We start from the raw sequence: 12,629 nt of genomic DNA on the forward strand, positions 1-12,629 counted from the left end.
AGCTAACTTAACAAAGTCTTCTTTTTTTCTTTCCTTTTTCTCTATGTTCTTTGTTTTCTCAGAGTTTGCTGATTCTGGTGAGTTCATAATCTGTGCTCTGTAACTATAATGTCTGACCAATCTCTCCCCCCTGACTGCAGCCCCCCCTTTTCGGGTTTGGTTCTTGCTTGAATGTTTGAGCTGTGGAGTTACTGTTTGGAGTCTTAATCCATTACAATTGTTTTCCTTCATTTAAAATGCCCCTTTTATTTCTTGTTGTTTCTTATTGTCTTGTCAACCAATACTCTTTTTAAATGATATGAAGTTAAGCAAAACAGCGCGTGGATATGGCACATATATATGTACAGTATGTATGTATCAATGTATGCATGTATGAACTGACTAGTCTTTGATATGTTTGGGTTTTGAATTACTTCTCATTTTATGTTTAAAAGAAAGACTGGATACAAAATGTAATAGTTATATAACTTGATGTCCTCAATGGAAATTGTAGATGTGAGCAAGTTAAGCTCTTTTCTTGGTTTTAAAAGATAATTCATTTAACTGTATATCCTCTGTTTTGTTGTTTTGCAGAAATTTGTAAAACTGATGCACAGTGTATACTTCTGCATGTCAATGTAGTCAGAAGCATACACAAGCATATGTATAAAACACACTGATCAAGAAAAAAACACAAAACACACTGTTTCAAGACTGAAGTGATGCCTCTGTAGTTACATGTACTAGTATACAGTATATGTACTAAAAGTTAAATTTTTGCTTGCCTCCAAGAGAAGCCTCTTCCCAACAACATTTTCTTTAGATAAGGTATTGAGGTAATTGTTCGTGAGAAATGGGTATTTGCTCATCATTCAGCCATATAAATCACACCTGTTCTTTAATCTGTTGCAGCTTTTTTTAATTATGTTTCCTGTCCCTCGAGTTATTTTGCATTCCTTACTCTTTAAATATGTTTTGTTCCACTCTAAACTGTATTCTGAATGTCTCACATTCTGTTTTGTTTTTCATTATCAGAGACTAGTGTTGTTTGCAATAATGCTTCTTATTTTAGTCTGATGAAAACATCATGAAGCTTGCTGCTAGTTTGCTGGTTGACAACAACACCTACACCTTGGAGCATCTACCGTCATAACAATGTAATATAATATAAGTATTATAATTGAATCTCAGCCCACACATTAGAATATGTGTAAGCAATAAGGCATAACAGGGTGTGGGATATGCTAATATACCGCCTGAGACATGTGAATATATCCTATACCCTGGAATGCCTTATTGCGCTTATAAAATGGGTCAACTAACAAAACAGTCCCTTAAAACTTAAAAAAATAAAACCAAAAATGCATTAATTAAAAAGTTATTATTTTAATAAACATTGAACTGATTAAAAACAAGAAGCACTATTTATAGATGTTAAATTGAACACTGCCATTGAAATTGCAGCTTTGAAGATTTACAGGCCCTTTTTTGGAGCTGCAGCAAGCGATTTCGAGCAGCTTGGTGTTTGTTTCATTGTTGTCCTTGTTGTTGTCTGAGGAAATGCAGCAGGACAGTCACACAGACCTTCTTTGTCATGTCTGGCCATATTTAGTTGCACATCAAAACAAACCTTTCTTACAAGACCTGCAGCAGTGTCAGGTGACAGTGTTGGGGAAGATATATTTTTTTTTTATTATAATTTTTATTTTAATCGCCCTTTGTGACCCAGGAGTAGTGACAGGAAGTATCCATGCCAGATTTGCGGTACCAGTTCACAGTGGCACAGTGGTTGTTTGCATTTTGAAATACTCTGGGACAGTAGCATATATATGTGTGTGTCTTACATGCATGTTAAACCCTGCAAATTACAACTCCCTAATAAAATATTTCCCCTTTAATTCCACTTGAGTGTGGGAAAGAGCACACTAGAGTGAGCTTCTACACTATTGTTAAAATAGTGTGCTTTCTGAAAACAAGCTTCCAGTATTTTGGCATGCTTAAGTGAGCATGACACTTACGTCTGAATATGAGTGTATGAGAGGAAGCTGAGAAGAGTGAAAGGAGGAGAGGCAGGAGGGCGCACACAGGTGCAAGCAACAGCTCAGAAACATTCTCCCCATTTCCCTAACCCTTGCTTCAAATCTTAAACCACTAGGGTATAGAAACTGTAAAATCATACCTAAAAAACATTTAACTTTATTGTCAAAATAGTTGAAATGAAGTTAAAAAATAAATAAATAAAGCGATGGAAAAAACTGCAACACTGATACGTTTTAGCATAACCTTCGGAGAATTAGAAGCATACAATGTCTTTTAAAATGTAAATTATTTTTTATAAAGACTCACAAGCATATATCTCAAGAGACTAGGAGATGCAAGGAAGAAAGCTAAAAGTACAGTAGTGTCTGGAAAGGTGTGTCACCTCAGTGGCAAATACGAAACCAGATCTGCTATCTAAATGAATCGCCTTGCAGTTGGCTGATTAGTGGAAAATAAGCAAAATATAAATGGAGAGTGGAGAAAGAAACTAAGAGTCGCATGCTGGCAATTAGCAGACATTCCATTTTTTCTAACATATTGCTGTGTTTGGTTCTGAGATCTTTAAGATACAGTATAGAAAGTGGTCAACATATTTAAAATGTGTACCCATCTTCTTTTCTTTGCCCTTTTATTTCTCAGAATTCCTTATTGCTTGTTTTTTCCTTCACTGATTTTCTTTGTCTACACAACTGTTCCAGGCATTTATGATGGCATGACTAATTAACTCTGAAGGCAGCATTAAGACACCCAGTGGAATTGTATAGGTTTGAAAATAAAAATCATAGCCATCCACATTCCCTTATGCAATTCATATAATCTGGTGTATATGAAAGAATTAAGTGGTCATATTTTTGAAAATGTATACTGGACATAATATGTAAAAAAAAATCATAGTTGCGACCACTCACATTAAATTTAAACACTGGTTACTTTTTCATTCAAAAATTTCATACAAATACAAATTTAGTTTTTTGTTTTTTTTTTATGCTGAGGGAGATTCAGAAAAATTATAGAATTTTAACGCAAATTCTGACTGTTTTTCTAAATGGTGGTGTGTCCTAATTGGAAGTATGTTAGAATGAGACAATAAAGTGCAGGTGATAGTCATTTTTTTACTTTAAACTATCCCTTAGGCTTAAACAATGTAAAATGGTCTTTTTTTATTTCTCTACCTTCTACCACTCACTTTTTTTTTTACCCCATTGCGTTTATTACCACATTTTCCACTGAACATTTCAAATGGTGTCTGAACATTCAACCTCAATTCCAGAAGCTAAATGGGAAAGAGAAGGACATTCATGAAGTCCTACTGAAATTAAACAAATTCCACACAAACCATATACAGTACATTAAAGATAAAGAAGGGTTAGTCAAGATGAAGCTACAGTCAGATGTCAGTATTTGTAAATAAATGCAGTAAGCTCGGATATATGTGGGTGCTGATACATAAGAAAGCCTGCAAAGTGTATAGTTTAACAATTGGTTTAAAAAAAAAAAAAAAAAAAAAAAACAGCAATTTGTATTGTATCAAAAAACATTTGAAAAGTGTTCCTGTGTGTTCTATATATAATCATATGGTTCGTTCAGGCATTCTCTGGAAATTCTGTGTTGTTTAAGCTCTTTAACTGGTTCAAGATAAAACCAAACTATTGTAAAATTAAATCTTAATTAGGGGGTTTATGTACTGTGTACTGTTAAACATGTTTGATGTACATTTAAAGTTGTTCTATTAGTTCAAGAATGGTTATTTCTCACAAACGAGTAAGTACTGTGAAATGAGAAATTCACCTAGTCTGGGAGAGAGGTGTGTGCCACTATTCAACAACAATAATGGGAAAGGAACTCGGTGACTTCACAGTGATAATTGGTGCAGAAAACAACAACCAGAAATCAATGATTGTGTTCGGGTCATGACGGAACAAGTCCACTTACGAGTGAAACGCATTGTGACGATCAAAAATGTCCTGCAGTGGCCCAAATCACAGAAACCTTCAATATTGGACATTACCCACCTGCTTCCTCTCCAACAATGACCAGCCAGTGTAGAAATGAAGTAGTGTTCCACAGAAAGCATAGCATGGAATTATATAGAACACCCAGGAGCCCAGGAATAAATTCAAATTTATTTAATACTTTTTTGATATGTCATGTTATTGCATGTGCACGTTTTTCTTCCCAATCTCTGTTGTTACCTGACATTTATGTCTTTTACTGTCATGTTGTAGAACATGGGACATATGGGAAACTAAAATATTATGACTCAATGACAGAAGAAGGTAAGAGCTTTCAGATCTTCTTTGTCACATTTTTTGTTTGCTTTTGATTTAGATTTTTTAGATTTGTCTTGTTAATATATTCTTGCTATTCTGTTTCCCATTTTTATCTCTCTTTCTCTGCAAGATCGCATTAACGTAATCATAAAAATGACCGTCTTAATCTTTTTTTTTTTTTTTTAATTGAAACCAAAAATGAAATTATAACTATTTAGAGTTCAGTCCCTCTTGGATAAACCACTTAGCCGACTGCTGTTAGTTGTACGCAGCTTTGCAAATCTTTCTTATTTGACACATGAACCTGGCTTTTTTATTTTTGCATTTTGCTTCATCTTGTTTTGTTTTTGTTTTAAATTTTAACAATGAAACAGCCTGCCTTTAGACCTTTTATGTGACCATTAGAGATTAACCTTTTTATTTTACAAATTCTTCATTAGCTAATATCACCAAAATACTGAAATGTTAACCTGCATTAATTTTACAAGCATTGTACCTACTACCTATTAGCATTTTTCTAAATATACACTGTAAATCCAGGTTTGTTTTTTGGCTTATAAGTTTATTGAAATACATTGTTAAAAATAGCTATTACACTGACAATTTTGAAGCAGTAGGTTAAATACATAAATACAATAATTCAGTAAATAAATAATAACTAAATATCGTAATTTAAAAAGTGCAAATGCTGAAATGGATCTCAGTGTTATCACATCCACGTCTCACTGGCGGTACTGTGCCACTTCCATTCAAGCGCTCGTATAATTTTAATTATTCGTCTTTGACTAGCACGGTCATGATCTGTCTGTTCCCTGCAGATGGATTAGAGTTTGTAGAAAACAACTCTAACCATTATGAATGAATAGAATTTTGCACCCTGGAGAGCAGTCCACAAAAAAAACAACTGCAGCTAACCACAGTGGATTAAATTGAGACAAACGGCAGGTGTAATTCTCTGTAACTGCAGTTTACAGTAGCTTCTTGACTGCCCTATAACTGCAATATAAGATCACTACTGTATACATTTATCCAGAGTATTTCTAGATTATTTTATCAATAGCTAAATATAGGATAATCAAGGCATATTTTGCCAAAATTACTGTTTGTTTCCTATGATAAAAATGACTTATTAATAGTTTATCGTTATTTTTATTCTTATACCAGTATTATAGTATTATAATGTCTTTTATTTTATATTTTTTGTCAGTTTTCACTCGATATAAAACAAGTTTGTTTGTATTTCATTATTCAGAGATTTGCAAACTTGGTTGTATTTCCAGAAGGAGGATCCGCCCACTAATCAATGCATCATTTCCAGGCATCGGCATAAAAACTCTGTGTGACTTGCATTCATGGGGAGATGACCATTTTAGAGCCAGGAGGAAGGGTTATCCTCAGCCATGGATTCCCTAAGGTTTCCTCTGTAGGAACAATTTAATAATTGATAATGTAATGTTTATCTGGATTGATTAGTTCTCCTATTAATAATATTTAATTGACACACATACACACGTGTGAAAGGGTAGTGTCCGGAGCTTAGGGAAGGACCAGAAATGACAGCACACAGGAGCTGGAAGTAACGTTCAATCCCAGAGCCCTGTACCAAGAATGGTATCTGGGCAGGATTTTATTTTAACACACAACGAAAGTGTCCAGTCCAGTATTGCAGAAAATAAACTATCTGGAATGCCAGCAATGGTAAACTCAGGTTTTAAATAGAATGAGTAAACAAAATCATTGCGGTTACAAAAAAGACAATAACAAAGAAAGCACTGGGTTTCTCTGTGCTGCTGCAGTGGGTCTCCTCTCACTGCCCCATGGCTCCCTTCCGAGGGATAAAGGATAGTCCTGGGTTTCTTCATCGATAATCCACCAGGTTTTCACAAGGCTTCAGGATTCTGTAGATTACAATAGGTTATAAAAACAAAACAACAAAGCACAGGGTGTCTCATATGTGTTTCAGTTCAGGACAGGAAGACCAAATGGCAAAATCGCGCTGCCTAAATACTGCCGAGTCCTGCCCCTACAACCAGCAAGCTGTCCCACGCCAGCCAATCGGCGAACACATCACAGCTGATTGCAATGATGCGGGCCAAGATGGCTGCCTGACCTGGAACTTCTGGTCTGGTCAGTGTTCAGCCTCCTGACCCAATCACGGTCAGCCCTACACAGTGCTGCCGGTGGTCGGGAGGGCGAATTACAGCAGGAACTCCTACTCCTGTCACAACACGCTAGACACGAGGAATGTGTAATCAATAGTAGTACTTTATTGAGTACACAAATAATAAACACAAATCAGAAAAGTCAGAAAGTACATTCCTTAGTCTCGAAGCACAAAACGTAAGTCCAAAGCTCTCACTGCACTCATACTGGCTAGCAGGCAATTGAAATATGACACCACCTGTCTCCTCACACATACAAAGCAGCCACTGCAGCAGCTCAAGCAAGCTGTGAGGTAGCTAGTAAATTGCTCACACACACACAAGCCCACATACAAGCACAGCCTTAACTGAAACGATGCAGACAATCTTAGAATATATCACATTAAGCTTATTAATGGTATATAGAAAGCATATGGCAAGTTTACTTTTAAAAAAAAATCTTCATGTAACAATATGAGGTAGATTACTTATAGTTACTTCATCAAGTTTCACTAAAAGTTATTTCACACACAAAGTGTGCAAACTAAATAATTAACACTATGTGAATGTGTTACAATTAATTAATTTAGTTCCATGAAAGGAAAATGCAACTGGAATTATACTTGTTGGTTCCGTGAAGCTTAGACTTTTGATCCACTGGTTTGGAAACTCAATCTGCTGAAGTGTCCAGTACAAAAGGCTCTCCACTCAGCAACAAAGCTTTCAATTATTGATAGAATCAACAAACAGCTGCAACAAAGTCTTCAGACCTCGATATAGGATCCACAACAGTGCCCATCCACTCTTCACTGAATCTTTTAGCTACGCAGGTAGCAGGGAATGGTTTCTTTTGGATACTCTGGATTTAGGTGTACAGCAGATCCAGACTGGTTTGTCTGATAACAGTCAGTGTAAATTTTACTGCAGTCCTGTAGCTGGGCCTCAGTCTCGTTGCTTTTGGTAGTTGACTCGCATGCAGCTTGCTTCCTCTTCTTGGGTCCATTTCAGGCAGAGTCCCGGAGTTGCAGTTTAGCAGAGTGACATCACCTTGTTTAGCATTCGATGTGGAGTGCAAAATGTTTAGTTTTGCTTGAATAGTTATAGTCTTTTCACTCTGCTCAGTAGCCACTTTCATGAGATAATTTGTGTATCTTGCCTTTTTAACTTACAAATCTTTGAGATTTGTCTTTTGTCTGCTTCCTTTTGTCAAACAGCTTGTTGTTGCAGTTGGGACTTGTGACATCTATATTTGATGTCTTCCTTTCACCAAACCACTTGTGTTTGCAATTTTATGGTCTTTTCACTGTCCTTTCAGCCTCACTCAGTCCAGATGCCCCCCTCCTAGCCCTGGTCATCTTCAGTTCAGAATTCCTGCCAGGAACCAAGGGCTGTTTTCCTAAGACACAGCAGTTTGCTATTTTCCGAAGACACGACAGTTTGATTAATTAGTCCAGTTATATCATTAGTACATGTTTGTGTATTAATGTCATATTCCCACACCTCCTAGCATTTAAATTAAAAAAAATAAATAAATAAAGTAAATAGGGGGATTTTCTTTACCTGAGTGCTGAGCGTTCGTTTGTTTTAGTTTGTGGGGTGCGTGGTCAGGCTGGAGAAGCTGGGCTTGTCCATTGTTTATTCATTCATTTTAATCCATTGTACCACTTATGGCTCGACGGCTTTGTCTTTCAGGGGAGGGTGGCCACTCTCTGTCTGCGGCAGCGGGATTGCATGATATCATTTGTGTTTTCGCCTGGTCGGCCAGCATTGCAGGTAGCTGTCTGCCATGAGTTGGCTCCCTTAGCAAGATCACAAATTGTCCTTCAGCCCTAGTCACATGGGCCCCTTAGCTACCAGTCCTGGACACAGTTAAAAGACCTGGCTCTCCCCTTCTCTCACTCCCCACCAGGAACTAACTCTCCCTGTAAACACAGTTCCCTATATGCACCATGCTCCGCCCTATCAATCCAACAACATCTAGCACTTTGATTTATTGTTTAATCCTGGTGTTGATGGTGAAACCAGGAGCACTTGTGTAGCTTCCCCTACCAAGATGTCTGTGGCAACCCAACTATAGACCTGTTGTCAGTTCCATCTTGATAAGGGCAAGCAAGATTGCCTTAACAGTACCTCTATCTATAAATCGTTAATTAGGTAAAGTATAATTAGTGTTCTGAGTTTCCGGTTTATTCCAAATTTTACCGATAAATTACAGGAATTTTTTTTTTAACTGGACGTCTGTTTTAACTGATTTATACCCAATTATTGTCTATTATTCAATATTATCCTGATACTATATTCTAGGAAACACACAATAATTTTATTAAAATGCTGTTTTATTTTGACTCTGATATTGTAATAAGAGGCCCTACCCTGTATCCTAGGATACAGCAGATGTTTAGACATCAGAGGATAAAATAACGTTCAACTGTGGTTCTCTGTCACTTCACAAACACACTGTCACCGGATTATGTTGGCCAATCAAAGTCTGATTATTATGGCAATATTACTGGACCTGTATTTAATGTGTTTTTTTATTAAATAAAAGGGCACAGGAACAGTCTTAGGCCTATAGCTATTAATGTGTATTTCTGAGCTTAAGCATTAAACCCCACAATCAAACAATTAATTAAAAGGCCTGATGAATTCAAAATGTACCAGAAATGACGATCACACTGCAGTATTTATGCTATGATCAATGTCAGTGACTCATATCGTAAAATAAATGCTTGCAAGCCTAGCAGGATACCTTGATATTTACAATTTATCCAGCTGTGGTATTGGATGCTGAAAGCTAATAATGTAGATGGCCTGTTTGCTGTGTGGGCTTCAGTTATGTGAATCTTGCAACAGTTGCAAGAATTGTAAGGCACTACTAACAAGCTGTGTAGACCTGCTAGCATTTTAACATTTGGAGACGAACTGGTACTATAATATGTTCATCACTTAAAAGTAAACTGCTACTGTAGGTTCGGTAAAGCATGAGCATTCTCCCTCTGGAGGCATGTGTTCAAATCCACCACACAATTTAGAACAACTGGTCTTTGTAGGAAGTCTCTGAGTACTATAGTACTAAAAAGAAGCAAAACAATTAAATTATACCACAAGTGACATAATGACTTCAAGTCTAATAATATATCTTTTTAGTTTTCTTTTTAGTGTCTGCAATATATTGTTTAACTTTTATGCAGGATTACATTTTTAATATAATCGGCCGATTTCTGAAAATCTAATAATTTAACTTATAGGTGGTTCAAAGTGTTAACATTCCAAATGTAACAACTGAACCTGACACAACTTGTAAGGTGACACATTGTTGACTTGGACTGTGTTTGGACGTCTATCACTGACTTCGGTCTTTCAAATAAACAAACCTTATATATATATATATATATATATATATATATATATATATATATATATATATATATATATCAGTGTGTGTGTGTGTGTGTGTGTGTGTGTGTGTGTGTGTATATATATATATATATATATATATATATATATATATATATATATATATATATATATATATCAGTGCCACCTGCTGGACATTTATTATATAACAGCTCACTAAATAAAATACCCCAAACTGTGACCAACTTTGCATTTGCAATAGTAAACAGAAATTGATAATAACAGAGAAATACGGCAGAAGTAGAAAATAATATACAGTGCTTTGGACCTTTGATTTGCAATGTGGGTAGTAGCTGTAGTATTTGATGACATCTGTTTAATTTATGTTTTTGGGGGTTTTGTAGCATGAGACCCATGGGGCATGCATCAGTGCAGACTAGAATCTTGTACAGGGGTTTGGTGTTTCTCTGTAGGTCCCTCTGAGCTGTTAAACTAGGTGACAAAGTGAAAACAGCTTTTATATACAAAACAGTGACCACTGAAAAAAAAATCCAACAGGACTTTGTTTGTGTGTGTTGATGGCACAAAATTGCCTGGCTTTCCTGTTCCAATGAGCATGACTAGATACATCTAAATCAGTCTTAATCTGCAGCTGCTTTTTAAAAATATACATTTTTCTACCAATAACTCAATGTTTTCATCTACAGGGAACCAGTATGTAAAACTCAATGTCATCTCATTCTAATATCAAACTGTCCAGTTCCATCTGCAGTCTACAATATCATCTTCAACCTGACATTACATAAATGTTAAATATATTCATGACATTTCCAGAACAAATATTTATTACATTTATGTATTAATTGAGAATCATGGTAGATGCATGGTCGTTAACATTTACTTATTAATGTCATGTATTGTTAACCCTTTGCTGCCCTGGGTATGTTCCTATACCTTTAATGCCTATTTTCCCAATGTAAAATACATTGGATAGTGGGCAGTAAAGGGTTAATATGATTTCCCCAGTGATATAATTTTGTTGTAAGTGCATAGTATAAATAGTGTAACAACATATAGGGTATCCACACAAAAGAGTAAATAAAATAAAAGATAAAAGTACTTCCATACAGTGGATACATTTCAAGGTATGATTTTGTTTTACATTTGTTTTACCTTACTGACATTCCAGTTTGGGAACATTGCGTGACAGCCACTGCAGAGAACTATGCTTCACTAGAATCTGCCTCCTTTCTTCCTGCAGTGTTACCTTCCGAAAGGTCCTTTTCAGTTCTTCTATAGCATTCTGTTAGGGCCTCTAGGGCTTTACAGAGAGGGAAAGATACTGCAAGTTCCAGGATGGTGTACGTGACTTGATTTTTCAATAATTCATACGTGTGTTTAGGTTACATAAAGCATGATAACATAACAGTACTGTTTTTAATCAATGCAGTCATCAGTCTAAAGAGCACTTGTCCCTTTTTAAATTTAGTTTTTCTTAAATATTTAGCATAAGAATAGCAAAAGAGTAAAATTGATTGAACTTGACATTAAAACTGTTAATAATAATAATAATAATAATAATAATAATAATAATAATAATAATAATCTGTAAACAGGTGCCATTTTAAAGCAAAATATCTACAGAAATGTAAATATAATTGTTCACAATACATTCCAGAGAAACTACATGGTAACAAACCTATTTAATGTAACATATCTGTATCATTTTTTGTCTGTTTATTGAGCAATACAGTACACAGATTTTACACGGACACTGTTTTTATGTTGTTATACAATATATATGTTTAATTGGGCCACAATTAAATCCAAATTTATGGTGCTGTCATAGATACATTTAGTAATGCATTTTTCAACTTTATGTTGAGTTAGGTCTGGGATACAATACAGATCTGGGATGAAGTGTCTCATTATCTGCCTTGTCCCCAAAATCAAGGGGTTTTGTGGACCTTGTGGGAATTGTTGTAAATAGCCAGGGTACATAGAATTAAAACAGGCCAAGATTTATTTAACATGCAGGGCTGGATTAACACATATGCAAACTAGGCAACTGTCTAGGGGCCAAAACAAAAAGTTAAAAAAAAAAAAAAAACAGATACGCAATTGTGTGCAAACTGGAAGAACTTCACTCACTGACATTTCAACCGAGGCAGTGTATCTCGCTTGTGTTTACACAAAATCTAACTGGCTGACCTGGAACATACTGTCTCGCCTACTTTCGTGCTGCGACCCAAGTAAATTCCAGGTCAGTATGTTTGATTTTGCTTGACTACAGCAAATGGTGTCTCGTTCATTGCGTTAGAAATATTTTTACAAATCTGCGCTGAAATCATTATCCCCGACCCATGAGAAAAAGCATGTTCTTTAATGAAGCGTGTCAGAAACACCTCCGATCAACTGTAAAGCAAGGAAAGCTCACTGTCTTTGCTGCATTGGCGATTGAGAAAGAAGTAAGCCAAGTTACTGCATCTGGCTTAAGGTTGCCAACTGTCCATTAAGACCAGTCATTAATGAAAAGTCACATTTTAGCACTAAAACATAAATAAATAAATTAAAAAAGTCTGTTATTTTTAATCAAAATTAATATGGTATATTTTGTATTGCTTGCGGCTTTCCCAATCAGCTCGAATGACCTATGCCTACACCTTATGTGATGGCAGTGAAAAGTATCAAAAGAAGAATGCCAATTAACAACACTGTGCTGGAATTATGCATTCTTACAAATACATGTACGCATTCTTCAACCAAGTAAGTAAACAAAGCATAGCAAGCTCAGGAGATATCGTCCACCTTGCAATGCTTTTTTGTTACTGGAAATATGCTG

The 12,629-nt window shown here is 35.8% G+C and overlaps 1 protein-coding gene across 4 annotated transcripts in view; it reads left to right on the forward strand.

The window, feature by feature from the left end:
* The window catches only part of LOC121296511 (sodium/potassium/calcium exchanger 2-like), a 108,057-nt gene that overhangs the window by 63,967 nt on the left and 31,461 nt on the right, over positions 1 to 12,629 (forward strand). For 2 of the 4 annotated variants that reach the window (XM_041222160.1, XM_041222170.1), the window contains 2 exons: positions 63 to 77; positions 4,245 to 4,295. The exons of 1 other annotated variant lie outside the window; for it this stretch is intronic. In XM_041222160.1, the coding sequence (XP_041078094.1) occupies positions 63 to 77; positions 4,245 to 4,295 (66 nt within the window). The remainder of the gene's footprint in view (positions 1 to 62; positions 78 to 4,244; positions 4,296 to 12,629) is intronic. One more of the 4 variants, XM_041222178.1, reaches the window with a different exon arrangement.

The sequence above is a fragment of the Polyodon spathula genome, chromosome 2, assembly GCF_017654505.1.
Source record: "Polyodon spathula isolate WHYD16114869_AA chromosome 2, ASM1765450v1, whole genome shotgun sequence".
NCBI lineage: Eukaryota > Metazoa > Chordata > Actinopteri > Acipenseriformes > Polyodontidae > Polyodon > Polyodon spathula.